At 40.3% G+C, this 20,091-nt stretch overlaps 1 protein-coding gene across 1 annotated transcript in view; it reads left to right on the plus strand.

The window, feature by feature from the left end:
* The window catches only part of cspg4 (chondroitin sulfate proteoglycan 4), a 58,416-nt gene that overhangs the window by 23,849 nt on the left and 14,476 nt on the right, over window positions 1-20,091 (plus strand). The window contains exons 2-6 of the mRNA XM_020624295.1: window positions 9,171-9,334; window positions 9,944-13,489; window positions 15,262-15,438; window positions 15,611-15,886; window positions 19,617-19,793. Of these exons, the coding sequence (XP_020479951.1) occupies window positions 9,171-9,334; window positions 9,944-13,489; window positions 15,262-15,438; window positions 15,611-15,886; window positions 19,617-19,793 (4,340 nt within the window). The remainder of the gene's footprint in view (window positions 1-9,170; window positions 9,335-9,943; window positions 13,490-15,261; window positions 15,439-15,610; window positions 15,887-19,616; window positions 19,794-20,091) is intronic.

Consider the following 20,091-nt stretch of genomic DNA (forward strand, 5'->3'; position numbering starts at 1 on the left):
GTAGGGGAGGTGCAGAGTGCTGCTAAGTTCTCTTGAATGAGAGTTGAGCTGGCGCAAAGTGACTGGGTGGAACAGGGTGGACCTCCTCAGCGGTAGCCTGGTGGAAAACTGTTGTGTGAAAGGCAAGAGATGGGGGGCTGACTCAGCCAGTACACCAAGCAGGAATAACTGTCAAGTTGTGAGACTTATATCTCATTGTGGAGAGAGGGAGAGAGTGTGTATGTGTGTGCGTGTGTGTTTTGATGGCCACTAAGAAGTGCACGGATGAGTGTGGGTGTTTGTTTGTACCGTGTGCTTCTGTCTTTGGGCATGTGCACTGGAACAGTTTAGAGTAAAAAAAAAAAAAAAAAAATGTTTCAGAGCAAGCATCTGGATAAGGCATTTATCTGAACCTAAGTTCAGCAGAGTTTGGCAGGAGAGGGGTGTCCCAAGGGTTTGGAGGCAGGGGGAGGTGGTGAGATGGGGGTAGGGGTTAGGGGGGAATCAGTCAGTCTGGTGATGTGTGCTTTCAGCTGGTTCTCATTATGGGGCTAATGTGATGCTCTGATCTCAATCACACTGATTTTGTAGACCTAGGTTAAATCTGGATATGGGTTTTGTGAGGCCCCTTTACTGCAGCTTCTGTGTCATAGTTTCCCTCCTTGGATCATGGCAAGACTAAGGCCTCTTTTATAATTAGGCCTCACTATCAAATTTGGTCATTGAAACATATGAAACCTGAAACTGATATGACAATGAGAGCACAACTTAAAATGTTAGATCAACAGTGGTTTAAATGAGGGCAGAAATGTGAGATTTTATTTGTTTTGTCTTATTTATACAGAATTTGAAACTAAATATGACCTAACTCCAGGGCTGACAAATAAATCTCAGTACTTTTGTTCAATTGACTGAAATAGGGCAGGAAAATGTAGTAAAGTAGTGGACTCAAAATTCAGTGGTTCTACAGAAAAAACTATAAACTATTTTAAAATCTCTAAATAGGTTAGTGTTTTTGATATGTGAGGCTGTAATTAGGTATAGATTTTTAAAAATGGACAGAGACAAATAAGCAGAATCCTGCAGACCAGCATCAAGGCTATCCTAGGTTTCCAGGGTCCAAGCCGTAAATCTCTTCCCCTGTGCTGACATTTAAGTGGAATGATATATGATAGTGAGCTGCTACTCAGCAAAGTGTTTTCCAGCCCACTAAAAAGCCAATGTCATGCCAATAATTAGTGGTAGAGTGACTGAGGCCTGCACTCATTCTCATAACTGCAGTCATAAGGGCACTCTGAGTGGAAGCTGAATGGAGCTATTGATATGTCAGAAATGACTGTTATCTGAGAGCAGACATGCAGACATACCAAAACAGTGTGTGATGGTGGAAAGTGTGACAACAAATCACTGTGCTGTCAAGTACTCTGTGCTCATTCATGCTTAAAATTGTGACTCAGATCCTCACAACAGCGGGCCAATAGTGAGCAGGGGTGTGCGACACTGGTCATATGTTTGATGGAAACATTTAAACCCACAGAATAACTGAGGACAAAAACCTCAACAGCACAGTGCGCTGATACTAAGTAGACGGTGTTTGAATAACAGCAGCACAGTGCCACAGGCTACATCAAGAACATGTGGCTGCTTAAAGCTAGAAAGCTTAAAATTAATAGCTAAAGGAATACACCCCTGACAGGCTCTCCTTTGACCATCAAATATTTACGCCCTCTTCAATACTCTTAAAGAAAGAGCTTAACATTTTTAGTAAATACAGTTATTCAAACAATACTTTCATGTCTGTGCACTAATAGGAGCTCAGGCTTAGCTTAGTCCGCCATTCACCAAGAAACAGTTAAAGCACAAAGCTCTCAGTAAAATCCTGAATTTACATTTCTTTTATTGAAATGCTGAGCTTCAGAGGTGTTAGTAGACATATTTTTGAACTTGGACAGAGCCAAACTGGCTGTTATTCCCTGTTTCCAGGCTTTATGCTAAGCTAAGATAACTGCCTTCTGGCTCCAGCTCCTTATTTTATGCACCGACATGTATGCATCAATCTTCTTAACTAATTCTCAGCAAGAAATCAAATATGTGTATTTCCCAAAATTTTGGACCTGTAAATGTTTGTAGTGCCCTTTTGTAGACATTAAGCTTTTATAGCTAAATAACTATTTGCTAACAAATTTCAATGGAAACCTACAGTCAAAGCAAACAATTTTCAAAACATGTCAAAATGTCTATAGACCCTTCAAAATCTACCCCTAATTCACTTATACAGTGTATTAGGCAGCAAGTGAACATTCAGTTCTTCAAGCTTTTTTTGAATAATGTATTGTAGGAAAATGAAAATCCTTTAAAAACCTTTAATTAGACTTAGAAGGACCTCTCAGGTGCTAGTTAGTGAGTAGAATAACATAATGCTTTGTATTTTGCAAGATCAAAAATACATCACTGTAAAAGTCTTGAACTTAATAGTCTATAGATGATTTCCACTGCTATTTGCTCTACTCTCTTCCTTCCTGTCCTCTCTCTTGACACACTATTCTGCCCAGTTTTCACATGGGGAGACTTGACACTGGAATTCATTACCGATGTGTTAAAATGTCCTTCAGCTCAGTCTTCAAACAGCCTTGCTCTTGCAGAGTGAAAACAGAGAAAGTTACAGCTAAATGTATTAACAGTTTCTTGCAGCATACGAGTATTGGCAAAATAATGTGTGTGTGTGTGTGTGTGTGTGTATGTGAATGGGTATAGAGGGGGTTAGCTGGTGGGAGGAGGGGTATAGGTTGAAATATTATGAGGGGTTCAGTCCTCTGATGTCACGGGGGGATTATTTTAACAAGACCCACTTAGTGGGACCTTGGTGGTTAATGGCTTCCATAGCTTGACTGGGCTGACAGAGGCACGCTTTGTATTAGCTAGTCATAAAGTACAGCAAGGCCTGAGTCACTACACTGCTTCTGTTCATGGCTGCGTTTGTCTTACAACATTGTTAGGTGAGTGAGATCATCAGTGCCAAGTCATAACAGCCAACAAGTCCTTTGGTTGAGTGTGATGAGCCAACAAACTGTGAATTCACATTCCTTATTCAGCTGGAATATTGAGTTTGAGGAAAGATGTTTACCTTGTAACCGAGGCCTCGCTTGAAAATATGAGAATGTCCCTTTGTGTGCTTCAATATTTCTTTCTTTAGTGTGGCCTTGAAATACAGTACAGCAGAGTTAAACTGAAATACAGCCAACATTTTATGGAAATATTTTCTGCTGCTGTGCAAGAGACTGTACCGGCGTAAATAAGAGTTTATAGAGCGTTTCTGAATTATGTTCCTGTTCTTTTTCCAGTGACTTGATTGGATATCTTAAGCTACTCCCCCATAGCCTTTCACCTTTCTGTTCTTTTCTGATTTCCTACTCCCTGTTTCATGCCACTCCAGTGATTTAAAAAAAAGCCCGTCCCTTTTTTTCTATATCACTCCAAAAAAGTAGGTCTGTCCAATTCATTTTGTACAGAAAACCAGCCTTTCAGGCCCCCTCTCACATTAACAGCACAAACCCAGACAACACTGAGTCTTTCATATCCTCCTTTCCATGCTTTCCCTCCCTTTTCTCCAGGGTCCATTTTCGTAAACTGAAATTACATTATGTTGGCACTCTCCTTTCACAGGGAAAGGTCATAATTTTTCGTTGCTGCTACCACCCCTTGTCTGTTGTGTAAGTGGACGTTTTACAGAGAGAAACCCTGAAAAGTTTTAATTATTACGAGGGAGAAGGCCACCCGCTGTGGCTCCTCAAGCCCTCTTTTTTTGTACTGTATTGTACCTCTTCACTCTGGCTAACATTGGAGCGTCTCAGAGGGACAGGGGAGAATTAGATGTGCATTTGAAAGGGGGCTAAAATGATGCTGTGTTTGCTTTCACACTGACATAGTCTGGTCTGAGGAATGGCTCCATAAAACCTGTGAAAGTGTGTCCTTGGTGACTTCTAAAAGTAAGTAGGGGGTCCTTATAAAGCGGTGTTGTCAAGGTATGTGAAACTGTGGCTTGGCTCTCTGCTGTTTAACCATGCTGGAGTACACACTATTTTCTTAAAAAGACTAATTTATTTATTCAGAGTAAGGTCAGTAAACATGTTGCACCAACCTGGTGACTTCATTTTAAAATCATCTAGCATGATGGGATTTTTTTCCCCTGGTTATTCAATGGTCATAGAATTATCATTTGCACTAATATGAATTAACAAAGCTGATTATCAAACAAGAACTGAAGACTGTGGGTTTTGCTCAAATATTAGCACAATAAACTCTTTGTCCTCTAATTCAAGTCATGATTGACTTTTTTAAATATTTAATCAAGACCCTGATCTTGATTAAATGTAAAAATATGTTTGTGTCATGAGTCTGTGGCCACTATTTTAGAACTTTTATTTTGAAGCCCCTTCCACCCTCACCAGCTCGATCTTGACTCTGCCCTGACTGAACTAAACCACATACACCTGTTGCTCACTAGCCCTGTCTGGCTTACCTTTAAAACCTCCTCACCTCTAAAGGTTCTATTCTATTATAAAGCCACGTTCGGTTCTTTCAAACCAGGAACTCAGAGGGACAACTCAGACCACTTGGATATATAAAAAATATAACCGTGCTGGTTTATTCAAGGATCACAGGCAAAATTAACATTACAAGTCCAGAGATCTTCCAACCCCCAGGCTGCCCAAGCAGCCCGGAAGCAGTAAGACCCACGGACCAAGAATTGCTATACAATATCATCACATAGTTGGCTCGCCCCCTCCTCTACAGAAACGTCAACCGAGACGTCTCTCTCTCACCAGCTTTGCAGCTGGCTCTGGCAGTAGTCACAACATGAAGAAAATAATGTGTGTGAATGTTGATTATGTGGGGTGTATCTAAAAACACTGTAACACAACAATTCACATTAAGAAAAATATTATGGTTACTTTTACCATCATAATAACATTTATCCCTGACTGCAGCCTTTCTCTGCTTTAACTAACCTTGCATTTAACAGCCTGTGGAAGACATCCTGGCTACACTAACATCTTCTAATACAACAGATCTCTAATCAATATCTATCTAACTAAGAAAGTACCTAACACCTCCCTGAGCTTGTTCTTGGAGTTTTTTGTCAGTTTCTCCATGCTTGTCAGCTCTGGTCATGTCCTTCTCTCTGTTTTTTTGGGGGGGGTCTCCATGTTGTCACAGCAATGCTTCCTGCACATCTTTTGTCAGTTCTGGTCATCTCCTTTGTTGTTGCCTGTTCCTGTATCTTTGCTGTTAGTTTTCTTATCTATAGACAACGCTGACTTGGCTTTATACCACATGTCATGTGCACCTGTTTTAACTTACTTGTCCTGTGAACTTTTTAGTGCTCTTGGCGAAACTGGCCTTGGACTATGCCTCCAGTTTTGTGAATCTGTTTTATGTTGTCCACTGAACCTCATGTAGGAGGACTGTCACTCATACATCTGTGAAGGTTGTTTTAGTTATTCCCCTATGTACCTGCAAAGAGCATTTAATTTGCTCCCTGAATTTACATTACTCACCTGTTACCCTGTGAAGAGCTTAACTTATTCTGTTAAGTGAATTTAACTACTCACCTGGTGTATCTGTTAAGTGTTAACAGGACTCTTTGTGTAAACCTGCTTAGGAACTTTGGTTACCTATTTTTTCTTTAAATCTCTTGCTGTATACGTGACTGCCTACCATCTTGCATTTGGGTCCTAACCTGCATCATGACATTTGTTACATTATTCAGCGCAAGTTAGTGTCTGTACAGCTACTTCTATTCATTAGTCTTTGATTCCACTGAGATGCTATCTGTAGATATAACTGGAAAATGTTTGTCACAAGTGCTATTGACCTTTGTATGACATGTAATAGCTCATCATGGTAATGACTGTTCCATATGGTAAATGCAAGACGCTCTCAAATTCTATGGTTAACAACACCCTGTCCTTCATATAATTATATCCAGAAGCCATTATTCCATCCTGTAGTAGTCACGGCCCGGTAAAGGAAACAAATGACCAGCATAATGACTATTTATAGTCAAGATAACTATGGATTAACCCTGAGTGCAGTAGGTGGTGGGTTTACATTCCAGGCAATGTTACCATACTGAAATTGTAGTGATGAAACATACACTTCATATCCTTGCTTCTGTAATGTTTTAAAAGAGCATTTTTATTTAAGAGAAATGTGGATTCTAGTTTTCAAACATACGTGTTGTGTGTTAACCTTGTTTTCAGTTAACACTAAGATCAGTGAAGCCAGTCTTGATTAGACAACTTAAGGAATGTAGGTTTCAGGATACTCAGGTTAATATATTTTGTGGTCAATCAGGGCAGCAAAAATCTGCGTCTCAAAGGCCCAAATTTTGCTTAAGTGACTCACTGGCACCAAATACAAAGTTGGCAATCTTCCTGCACTTGTGGTCAGTGTGTCTGTCTTTCCCATAGCTATTCCGGACATGTGTCAGATTGAGACCAAAAGAGGATGGAGAAGAGGAGGAAAGGGGAAGAAACAACAGGCTAATTCATTCAGTCGTCTGTGAAAGAGATGGGTTTCCTCTGAGCATTATAAATACAAGCACAGTCAGTCATCAAATTACAGCCATCTGTGTTGGCCTGAAACCAGGATGCACAAAGTAGCGTGAGGAGGGGTGTGGTAACTACAGAGGATCAGAGACTGTCCTAAGTGGTTGGACCTCCGTGCACAGTGTGGGAGCAGCTTCATAGCTCCAGCTTACTCTATTCTTAACAGATAATGGCTCCGCAAAATCACCCATTGTGTCACTCAGCCCCAGTGCCTGGAAAATGGCAAATATGAGGCTTGTGTTGCACAGGCCTGTTGTCATGAGCATGTTTTTCTTTCATCCTGTAGGTATGATTCCCTCTTCAAATACTAGTTAGGCGGTGTGAACACAAACAGTTTAAGAAAGGGAGCAGAGACACAAGTGTCACAGAGCAAAACATTTCTACACATAGCATTTTGAAGATGTGCTTTTCCTACATGAAGCCTATTCCATACAGAGCTTTACACAGTTTAGCTGGAGAACTAATGAATGTGAGGTCCAGGTGTACTGCAGAGTGAAGCTGTTGTGTTTATCATTAGAAAATATGTTCCTTTTCCTGAAGGCAGCAGCAGCAAACTGAATTTGAACCAGACATTCCCCAGGCAGAATTGTCTTGGCATCACCCTCTTCTCCAGCTTTTTATTCCTGTGCTCAGTGAACAATCCAACAAAAGCTTGGGTTTAAGAGCCATGGAGCACATTGTGATTTTCTTTTTTAATGCAATTGCTTGTAAGAAAAGATTCTTTTCCCCCACTTTTCAGTTTCAGCCTGAAGGCTCCTGAGCAATTAACACTAGTCTGTCATTTGGAATACCTTAGGCTTAAAAGTAAGTCTCTGAACTGTATTGTCACAGCTTCTGGCAGTAACAGCTATAACAATAGCCTCTGAAAGTGACAAATGAATGATGTGTAATTGTGATACTGTAATTTGATTTTATTCAGTAATACAAAAGTTATTTGCATGTTCAGCTTCATTGTCATTTTGAATTATCTGGAGGGATCTCATTACTCTAGTTTTGCTAGTTTTCTCTCATTTCTTTCAGTTCATTTAACATTTACACATTGTGAGGTACAAAGTTCAACATGTGATAATGTCAAAAACAGTTTTCCTGTGATATTTGTTTCTGAGAGTCGACAACATGGCTTTTCGGTGGCTGCAGGAGATCAGTGCTTTACAGTGGCATATAATCGAAAGTCTGTGTGTATTTAGCCCTGTGCTCAGACCGTTTATCACAGACTTTTCTATGACAGCACAGCCTTGGAACCAACAGAAAATGCCTCTTAGTGAAATCACAAAAGCATGATTAAGGCTTTGATTTTCATCCTTCCTGACATGAAAATGATCATCTTTGTTCGCATTTCCAATGTCTTTTGCAGATCTGGGATGGAAGGGTTCAGTTACAGGGTGAGAAACCAAATGACAAATGTAGCCTTCAGTGTTCTGTAGACAGCATGGCATTAATATAGATGCAACACAGACACAAGCTGCCCTTTAAAGGAACATACATTTCTGCTCACACAGACACCAGTCTTGAGAAAATACTTTTTCCATTTATAGCTATGAGTGTGAATGTTTAGTATCTGCCCTTCTATTTTCTGACTCATCGTGGCTGAGAGATGATTCTGTGAAGGTTTTGCTCTGTGGCATCAAGCCTAACATCCTGCTAGGCTACTGGATGCTACTGTTGAGTCTGAGAGAATATTTTTGTTCTCATGATCTCATAGAAATGTTCTAAAATGACTTTGCCTCTTTCTGCACTGTGTGATCACAAGACTGGTTTCAGTGTGTTTCTGTGTCTTGAACTGTGACCCCAGTGGGGCAAGTGGGTGACTAATGGAAAGCCCCTGCCCCCACTTTTTATATTTCTTGGCTAAGGCCATGGAAAACCAATGCTGAGGAAATGGGGTCACAGAGATGGTCCAGTTTAATTTCAGAGCATGTGCACTGGGAAATAATTGACTTCCTCCATGCTTTATATTTTGTTGAGGACGCCAGAGAGCACAGTCCAAGACAGGTGGCTGAATTTGCATATTGGAAATGAGACAGCTCAAGCCTGGGAAATTCTGCACCCCAAGACTCTATATGCCCTGAAAACCTCCTCAAGGGTAATGACTGATATCTTAGTGAGAAAATCCCACAGAGGGCAGAGGAGCTCCACTTCAGCTGAAGGACACCTGTTAATAAAGCAATCTGAACAAGCTGCCCTGTAATATGTGCTCATCTACTTGGTTCCTCCAAACATCCACATCAGTGGAGTCAGAGTTGGCAGTCAACAGTTGTTAGATGAGCTTACAGAAACGTATATAAGTGTTTTTTTGTGATGCCCCAATGCGGTGAGCCATGTTGTCAAAGTGCAGAGTGTATAATTGTCCAGTCAAGTTACTCTGTTTTTTACAACTGCAATTGTGGTCCCTACCCTGTCCAAATAAATGGTGATTCAAAAGTGTACAGAAAAGGTACCTTTGTGTCTGTGTGTGTTTGTATCAGGTGACATACTTTGAAAATGACTGATTATTGACATTACATACAGTATGTACAGTAGTAAGCCTTTGAATTATAAGGTGATGCCTTTTTTTGCTATAACATTTTTCATTTTTCACAGAATCCTACTTTGGGGACAGCTTCTGCCGTTTACCAGCTATCCAAGATGTCTCCACCTTCCAGCTGTCGCTACAGATCAAGACAAGTCGGCGAAGTGGGCTGCTGCTCTTGGCTGCTGGAACGGAGGACTACCTGTTTCTTGAGCTACAAAATGGAAAAATCCAGGTGAGTAGTTAACAAACTGATTAAGGCTGAAATACTTTATGTTTAAGATAATGTAGGTTGGCCAGTCTCAGAAATTGAAATAAAGTGTGTATGTACAAAGCTGCATAACAGGTTGTAGAGAGTGTGACTTTAAATGCAGTTTTGTGCATCATTCAGCTTTACATGTATAGTATATAACACATTTCATTAAGTCACACTCTAAAAACAACCTAAATTGATTGGATTTTTCTCTTGTCTTCTCTAGTTGTCTCAGTGGAATGAGAATCATGACATTTTATATCTATATTGAATTGCTCAGCAGCTTTGAAAGCAACAGAATTAGCATCAGGTGTGCTTTCACAGAGATATAGATTTTTTCCCAAAAGGATATCTCTGCATTTTAACGAGGTGAAATCTCAGCATTTGTGTAATTAAGAAAATGTTACCTTTCTTAGTCTTCTTCATTCTGTTCCTCCTGTGAGATGTTCCAAACAAGTACCGTAGACTCAAAGCTTTTGAAAAACTCTACCAATCAAATACACAATAACAAGTACCCCATACGTCACAGGCTAAATGCTGAAATGTGCTATATTTCTAAAAAATAAATACAATGTTTTTGCTTTCCCTTAGGCACGATTGAACATAGGAGCTGGTGAGGTGTCACTGTCCTCATCTCAGGGAGTACAGCTGAACAACCTGATGGATCACAAAATATCACTCACACTGCAGGAAGGGAAACTCACCATGATAATTGATGAACTCTTCCCAACATATGTTCCTGTGAACGGCAAAGGGAACTGGCTTTTTGATCTCGGCATTTGGCTTGGAGGAACAGAAGAGCTAGATGTTCCCTACCTCAGCAAAGCCATTCCCCCTTTCCGTGGATGCATGTCTGAGGTCAAATTTGAGTCCCATCAGTTCGACATTCTGAGCACAGTGTTCAAAAAATGCCGTGACACAAAAGAATCCTGCAGCAGTGAGTTTGAGGCTAATAATGGCGAGGCAACTAGTTTCAGCACTCCTTATTCATTTGTGTCTTTCCCCACCTGGAGCGGGACCGGTGGTGCTCCAAGGGTCCTGGAGATTCTAATGAAGACCACCATTGATGATGCGTTACTTGTTTTCCACCCTGGTCGAGACTCAGACTTCATTGCTATTGGTGTTTCAAAAGGCTATCTGAAAGGTATACTGGACATCGGCAGTGGCATGGAGGTACTGGAGAATATCCAGGTGAAGCTGGATGATGATCAGTGGCACAGAGTTAAGGTTGAGGTCAACCAGGATTCTTTTGTCCTTTATGTAGATAGTCAGTCTTCCTCTATGCCTCTTGACTCATCACAAAAACTGGACTTGGTTGGAAACCTGTACTTAGGAGGCATCCAAGAGAAAATGAAGGATGTCTTCCGTGAGAGTGGATCCTTAAATCGTGCAGAGGAGGAAATAACAGCTGAATCTTTCATTGGGTGTTTGGGGGAAATCAAAATAAATCAGAAGGATAGAAGCCTGCAGGATGTCTTAGTGACCAAAGATGTGCATCTTAAATGTGAAGGAGAGGACTATGACTACTCAGGCTATGACGAAGTAGATGCAACTACAACTCCTCCACCCATCCGATATGTTGATATGAACTTGAATGAGAAGCATTGCTACCCAACAGATGACACACCAGAGATATTCAAAAATGTAGCAAGACTTCTTGATATCACCCCATTGCATGTGCCTGAAGGTGGTAACGTTTTCCTTGATATCGACCACTTAAAACCTACATTTGACCTGAGTGCTGCAGGAACGCGACAGTCTCAGATTGTCTTTACTCTTCAGGAAGATCCCTGGTATGGAGTAGTTGATATGAACATTAACACAAAACGCACACAAAAGTTCACTCTTCTGGATGTTGTCAATAAGAAAATTAAGTATATTCATGGGGGAAATGAAAGGCATGAAGATCAAATCAGGCTGGAGGTGGTCGCTCACAGTTACAACTACCTTCCAGAATGTCTAAAAAGTCATCACAAGTATGTCCTCCCAGTTGAAATTCTTCCCGTCAATGATATACCACAACTTAATGCAGGAGAAATCATCATCACAGAAAATGGCCGGACACGTTTGAGTCCCAGCCTTATCAAAATCATGGATTCTGACACCCGTTGTGATGAATTAGTAGTAACTGTAACCTCAGAGCCTTCCATGGAAGTTGGCTACTTAGAAAATGGTCAGCAGCCAGGGAGAAGCATCTCAGAGTTCACTTGCAGGGAGCTGAAGGATGGAAATATCTATTTTGTACACCGAAGGGGTAGGGCTGCTGAAATTATCTTGGAAGTGTCTGATGGACAGTCAGTGAGCCATTCAACTACTTTAAAGTTGTCTGTGACACAGCCACATATAACTATTGTCACCAACACTGGCCTTCTACTGCCTCAAGGAAGCAACGCATCCATAAGTATTCACAATCTGGACGTCCTCGCTCATCCTCCTAATGGAGATAGTATGTACAACATCACACAACCTCTGAACTTTGGAGAAGTGCAGATTCTCACACATGATGGAATATACAAGCAGGTTACAACTTTCCATCAATCTGATCTGGATCAAAACCGCCTTCGATACATCAGCACAAACTCAAGTGACCAGGAAGATGTTGTGGTGGAGCGCATTCAGTTCGACACCCACCTGGGGCAGTTCTCCCTTTGGAACAACACCTTCTTGGTAAAGATAATCCCTGCACAAGTGAAAGTTTCTAACCTTATTCCGCTGGAGATGGAGGCTGGTGAAGAGCAAACAATTGGATTCACAGAGCTTCAGGTCCAAGTAAAAGGGAAGAATCCAGATCCACAAACTGTAAAATATATCCTTGTCAAGCCTCCAACACTGGGTAGTCTCCAGCTGCTAGACAAAGAACTTGCTGAGGGTGATATGTTCACCCAGAAGGACATTTTGGACAATACTGTTAGCTACAGGGCTCAGGTGCAAAGAGCTGTGGATAGTGTAGACCAGTTTAAGTTCAGAGTTTTTGCTGATGATCAGTACTCTCCTCTGTACACCTTCCCAATTACCATCCTTGCCAATGCAGATGCTCCTGTTTTGACCAATGAGAGACTGGTTGTCTTCGAGGGTGGTGAGCATACTGTGAACAAAGACTATCTCTGGATGCAGTCACCGATTTCAACCAATTTTGTTTACCGGGTCACACAAGGGCCAAAGTACGGCCGACTGATAAGAGACTCTCCTCCCGGGCAGCCTAGGTTTGAGGGGGCAATTCAACTTTTCAGTAATGAAGACCTCCAACTAGAAAGGCTCATTTACAAGCATGATGGCTCCAAAACAAGCAGTGATGAGTTTCATTTCTCAGCATTTGATCAAGGAGCAGAAAATTCAGACAATCCGGAGACACTGAGTGGTGTTTTCAGGATATCAATCCAAACTAAGAATGAGCACGTTCCTGTGAGAGTTGTGGATAAAGTGTTCAACGTTGTCCGCCACGGTCAGCGTCTGCTAACAACTGATGTCATCCAGTTTCAGGATGAAGACTTGGATTTAAATGACACCCAAGTTGTTTATGCTCGTGAGGGAATCCTTTCAGGCAATATCGTCTCAACATCTAAACCATCACAGCCTCTTTTTCGTTTCACACAAGCCGACCTGCGAGACAAAAAGGTCCTCTTCATTCACCATGGAGCAGATCAGGAACGCTTCTCACTGCAGGTGTTAAATGGATTCCATAAGACCACAGCACTGCTTCAGATCCAGGCAGGTGAGCCCTATCTGCAGGTGGTGAACAACACAATCATTGTTATCGACCATGGAAGCACTAAGACCCTTAACACCACCCTTCTGAGTGCTGCCTCCAACATGGACATTAGAGAAGACAGTGAAATCAGGTTCCAGATTACATCACCCCCCAGAGATGGCAGGATTATTGTGAGTGGGATTGAGGCGTCAGTATTCACCCAGGAGGACCTGAAAAAAGGGGTCGTGTCATATATGCATAATTATGAGAGCCTGAGGTCCAAGGACTCCTTCAGCTTCGTTGTCCAAGCAAAAGGACATTCAGAAGAGGGTACATTCAGGATTAAAATATTCAAGCAAGGTTACCTCTCTGAGCCTGAGGTGATAAACAATGAGGTTATTATTTCCTATGAGGGAGAGCACACCATAATCAACGAGGATTATATCAAGGTAGGATTTACTGACTATGAATTTACAGTATGCTGATTTTGAATATGATGTAGTGTTACAGTTAACAAACCTATAATTTAGATTAATTTGCTTGCTGACATTTAATATGTGCAAGACACATTTGTTTTTATCCAGCTAGGCAAAGTTTTATTTTAATTTGGCAGTGATCATATGATTTTTCCATGACTCATTCAAACTGACTTGATTTGTAACCTTGTCTCTAATTTACATTAGAACCACATGAAAGTAACGCTAAATATGACTGTGCCGTCATTGCTTTTAATCTAGTTTATGTACTAAATTACAGTCTAAGTGTATAAAACAGAGCAGTAAGTATTCCCAGAGGAGCTTCCTGAACCCAACTGTAATCTATAAGAGGGGTGTGCCGGCACCTCATCTTGAAAGCAGTTAATGATGTTTCAGTTATGGGTCCATTCATAACACATTCGCTCTATATACAGCATACTGTATCTTAAAATAATGAGCAACATTTCTAAAAGCAAAATATTGTTTTCCTTTTAAACTATAACTTCACAGTAGTGATCACACTTTAAATCTACTGTATTGACTGGAGAAGAACCTGGACACCTGGTACACAAACTACCCAAAACATGTAATGAACAAAACCTTGACAGAAGATGTCAAATGTTGACTTGACTTTTGGGAGCTTTTCGAGCATATGTCCTTCCTAAGAAATACAAAGTGTTATGATCTTTTGAAATATTGTCAAATAAAGGCAAGAATGCTAAACACCCCAAGGCTCCAGGCCTGAGAGAGCGTATTCAAACTTGTTAAAGAGGGATGACCATAAACCTACCTTTGTGTGCATCTGGTACATGGCTCTACATGCTACAAACAGTTTTTATGTTTCTCTTCACCGTACTGTCTAACACTGAGTCCAAAATTGGCATTATACAGTGCACTATAGCAGGACCATTAGGTTTCCACCTATGTGCTATATTTAACAGTGCAATATTTTAATACACAACAAATCTGTAGTGACATTAGTGGATCATATGCGTGTGTTTTAACAGGACGCGATACAAGGCCTCTTACTCCAGGTGTCAGAGTAGCCAACAACTTTAAAACAATACTGCCAATTTAAAAAAAAAAATGTATTAGTACATTTGTTTTATCTGGCAGCTGTTGCTGGAGAAGTTGTAAAACCGCTTGCTATTTTTGTCAGCTGTGGGTAGTTTGACTATTTTCACTGTGTGTTGCACTGGAGACTGACGACATCTTTTCTAACCACACTTCAAAAATTAAGCAATAAAAGTATTGCTGCCACTCAGTAAAGCACGCATCTGAAATCATGCATTTGATTGTTTAATGTCACTGAATGATTTAATGTTCTTTTATGCACTGAGAAAACCCTTGTAGTTCTAAATCTAAATTAACCACTTAAAAAAAAATCATTGGATTATATGAAAAATGCATTCATCCATAAAGCAGTAAACAAGGCTGTTTAACTTCCCTCATGAAAACATTCAATTCTGGAGATACATGGTTTTCACAGTACTGTATGTATGCTGTCATTTAATCAACAATTAATTGCTCCAAAAATTCAACAATTTAATTACATAAACAAAACACGTTTCAAATGAGTGTGTGGTACACTATTGTGCACAGTAATATTTGTCAAGCACATTGCTGTTTATTATACTTCTGCAAATGTTTCAGTCTATAAAACATGCTGATATGTTAAAAAGTTAAATAATAAATTAAACCAGTACCTTTTGTCTTAACTGATGTACTCTACCTTTGCCTTCTAGGTTGAGCATGCTGATATTCTGCCTACAGAAATGGTTTTCACCATTAAAGATCCTCCTAAGTTTGGGCACGTGGTCAGGCTGACAAACAGTTCAGACGACAGTGCCTCTCCTGTCCTCAACTTCACGCAGGATGACATTGATCAGGGCCTCATTCTCTATGTGTCTGCATTCATCCAGGTTTACCATCATTTATTCTGATGTAATAAATCAGATGTAGCAGTGTGATCCCTTTCATAGCCACACAGAGTAAAATCAATCAGACAAAGCCACAACTTCAGCCTCTGGTAGCTCTGAGATACAAGGTTTATTTTTAGTATGAATAACTTATTTGAACATCCATCTCTTTCAGGGCAGTGATGCCTTCACAGTGGATGTCGGTAATGGTTTTACCACATTGGAGGACCTGCAGATCTCTCTGAACATTGTCCCCCGGTTCATCCCCGTACAAACCTTCAACTTTACAGTAAAGGAAGGCCTCAACAGGGCAATTAATGTGGAGATTATAAACATCTCGCATCCCTTCTACAGCTCAGCAAACATAGACTTTTCTGTGGACGAGCCGCCACAGCACGGGGACATCCGCTACCTGGATGGAGACCAACTTACTTATTTCACTTGGGAAGAGGTATGTAGTGACATGATAGAAAACATATAGAAATTACAAATTCACTTGTTGCAACAAACAATATTGTCAAAGACCTCAAAACAATCACATTTTCTGCCTCTTCATTCAAATATTGCACTACTGCCTTTTTCTCCTGGGTACTGTATCTATGCTGGTGTTGCTGGTGGCTAATAAACCAGCTCTTCTCTTTTACAGTAAACACTTTATTTCCATCACATGCACTACACCAAAGCCTGTACTCCCATTAAATTTGCACATTTTCCAGGAATGTTTGATATAAATGCATTAGCATATAGAGGAGTACCTGAAAAAATATGGTTATAAATTCTTAAAGCTGCAATAATTGATTTTGTTACCATTACAAAGCAGAAACAAACTGCAAACACAGCGCTGGCATATCATCAATGTTAAGTCGATGTTGTGAAAACTTCAACACTCACAAACAAGTAGTGACGTGATCCACTCTTCTTATAAAATACTGATTATAGCCACTCTGAGGATTATGTTTTCCTTCTGGGTTTCCCTTGTTGTCTCCAAAGACCTTCCACTCAAATGTATGACAGTTGTTTTGTCCCGTCTGCTTATTAGCACATAGATGCAACGTAAAACAAAACATGAGACTTTTTGTTTACTGAATGCACCAAATAGTTAGCATAAGTGTATCACGTGTTACTGCCAAATCCACTAATCTAACATTTTAAGGATTAAATATATTTGATTATAATTTCTTCAAGCAAGAATGACCATACTTGGCACCTGAATTTCACTCTAGTATTATCTTGTCAGCTCCTAGGTGCATACAGTCTCCATCTTACAACTAGATCTTAGAGGTTGTTCAAGAAGATTACCACGGCAAGGCGTCACTATGGAACTTCTTCTACCAGACACAGAGACAAGGCAGAATATGGGAGATGCTGCAGCACAGTTATCTGGTCTCATTCTTTGTGGTTGAGAGGCCTCAGCTTTAGGAACATATTAAAAATGCATAAGTAGTTACTTGTGGAAAAGCCACATTCTGAATAAACCACAGAGTTTAGAGGACCTAGTTAGACACATATCTTATAGCCCCTACATCTATCTCTGTTCAGGCTGTACTCTTCTCTTTGCTGAACCACTGTGGAAAAGCTGACTATGCTTTTGGACTGCCTCAAGCCAAAATAAACTGGCCTAGTATATTCCTATAATAATGTGTAAGAGTATACATACCTCCCAGTTTTCTACTGCCAGACTAAATCATACTGTGTTCCAAAGATCCCACTGCACAACTCGAATGGGTCTAATGCATAGAGTTTATTACGTTGGAGGCAAGGACGCAAAAATGAACATAGATATAATCATCTACCACTATGGAAATGTCAGAGAAAAAGGCTTCCTGTAAACATGCCTCTTGGAGGCTTTTTTATGTGTGCACTGTGGGTCTGCTTTTTCCGGGGGTTTTTTATGCCCAGAGAATGAAACAGTCAGTTCTCTAAATGAGTGCCACACTGAAGAATAAATGTCCAAGCCTCAGTCCGCACAGCATTTAAACCCGACCGTAATTGTTCCAAAATTAAAGTCGGATGCGTCTGCTTTTCTGTGTTGCCATGTTGTTAATGCTATTTCAAGCTTCACTAAGCAAGTGGAAATGGACACTGGACTTACTGGTGTGTGTAGTGACTCTGTCATCACTTGGGGTGGTTCACTGAGGTTATGTAAGTGTACACTATCACGGGGGGTGTGTTGTGAGAATAATTGAGAAAACTCAACCACAAGAATGTAATGTAATTCTGTGTTATGTGGCCCGGATGTGTCACATTAAAATGGAATCTGTGTCAGACAATGTATGGAGCATTTCTAACCACAGCACTGACTGTGATTTACTTACAACTTTGAACAATAAAGTCAACAGCATATGCTATGTTGAGTGAGATCCAACTTGAAGAAATATAGTGCATCTGAGACACTCTAATACACCTTTGCTTTAATCATGTTCAGCTCTCCACCGGGTCTTCATTAGTTCTTCCATCTGTAGAAAACTATTAAAGTCCATACAGGCATCTTTATTTTTCACAAAGTACAAAATGGTTTTGGCACAAAATGAGCAAACTACAGTGGGCACAGAGAACCTGAGATTATACAGTAATTGTAAATGAATGTAAAATTATTCTGCTAATAACAAATAATGAGGCACACAGTCTTTATCTGAGTAAATCTGAAGGCAATGTGCTCGACAACCACCCACTGTTTATTGTCCCTGTGAGCAGGCTGACTGTCTCACTGACTTTCCCCAATCAGTAATGATGATGTGGGTTGTTATTCCAGAAGTGCCCCAGTCATATGGGATCCATTTGGCAGTTCCTCTGACATAGGCCCTCTTATACCAGCAGCTTACTGGCTTTTGTCTACTACGTTACGTTCAAACTTTCATGTTTACTGAGAAGCACCCCGGATCTCTGCAAATTTGTCAGAACATATCAAAAGAAAAGGTTAAATAGGGACATTATGTGATCCAGATAGGACTAAGGGACTGAGAAACAAGAACACAGGATGTTGGGTGCTGAGAGTCCTCTTCTGTATGCAGAAAGTCGACAGAACTGGCTTGGCCCAGCCACAGGTGCTGTTCTCCATCTAGCTCACTTGACACTGGATGACTGATTCCTTTGTGCAGCTGGTTTTCCTCAAGGTTTTTTCCCACAAGGGAGCTTCTCTTTGTTTCTGCACTGCTGCCAGACTTTAAGACCTGATTATAGCCTTCACCTTCAAACTTTACAGAGATATATGATCTATTTAGAACAGAAAAACAAAAGATATACTGCATTGTATACACACAGTTTTGTTAAAACAGTAGTTATGTTCTCATTTTCTAAAAACCTAGGAAACGTTTGACATTTTTGAAAATATATTTTTTTGTTTGCAGAGAGTTAGATGAGAAGATCTGTGCCACCATCACATCTGTACATTAAATAGCTGTTAGCTTAGCTTAGCATAAAGACCAGAAGCAGAGGGACACAGCTGACCTCACTTTGCCCAGAAAATGAACAATACTTCATTTATCAGCATCTGTAAAGCTGGTAAACACATTACATCTCCTCTGATTAATCCATGCAAGAAACTAAGAAGGACCAGTTAGTTTCTTGACCAACTTTCATCTAGATCTAGGCTTAAAGTAAAAAAGAACATTTCACAAAATCTCAGACTTTTAATAACAAACCCCATTTATACCCTGCTTGTCAAAGTTACAATGTGCAAAGTTGCATATTTTCCTACATAGACTATTGCATATAGGCATGACATGGAATAGGAAGGGATGAAAAGTGAATGTAGGGGGTTTTCTGTCATAAATCTCCAAACCAAAGCTGAGATAATTTAGGTTCTCTCGAGCCACAGAGCTCATTATACAAATATTTTCACAGGCTGAGCAGTTCCCCAAATGATTAGAAAACTGACTATTATGTGGAAAAACCTAGTGGAGTTTCACATGTGAGGGGAAAGACAGCTATGTAGAAAAAATATAAATATTGTAATCAAACTAAGAAATAAAGTTCTAGAAGAATTTAGGATGAAAATTGTCATGAAACTGAGTTTCTCTCAATTGTCATAGGAGTTACAGGTGATATACAGGTGTTAAGAGACATAGTCACACTGTACACTTGTATTCCACCTTTTAGTCTCACTCAGCCTGTCCCTATATTATGACTTTTCTGATCTGATTCAGAACTCCATGACGACTGGATATTTTTTCCTTCTTCAGGTGAAACGTGGACACATCTACTACATGCATGACAGCACAGAGAGCACAGAGGACAGTTTTACACTCTCTGCCTCGGCTTATGAGATTGAGCGTCGGAGTCTCCCTGTCACCATCTCAGTGACTATCATACCAGTCAACGATGAGCCGCCAAAAGTGACAAGCAACACGGGACTGGAGGTAATGTTTTGCTCTTTGAAAGTGGATTAGCTTTTACTTTGAGCTTTCATCCAGCATCCTCAGTGGCTGGAAATGATGCTGTAGGAAATTTAAACTTTCAGTTGGTTGATAGTTTTTTCCCACTTAATAACTAAATTACTAGCTCACTGGCCCTTCAATCAAGAATCAAGATTTTTATTTACCATTTATGCATAAACAGACAGTCTAGGCATATAGGAATTCTTGTGCAGGGCTCTCCAGGAGTCAAGTAAAGAGTTTAAAGCCAAAAGAACAAACACCTAGTCTAAATATAAGATCA

This window comes from Monopterus albus, unplaced genomic scaffold, assembly GCF_001952655.1.
Source record: "Monopterus albus unplaced genomic scaffold, M_albus_1.0 scaffold7.1, whole genome shotgun sequence".
In the NCBI taxonomy this organism is placed as follows: Eukaryota; Metazoa; Chordata; class Actinopteri; order Synbranchiformes; family Synbranchidae; genus Monopterus; species Monopterus albus.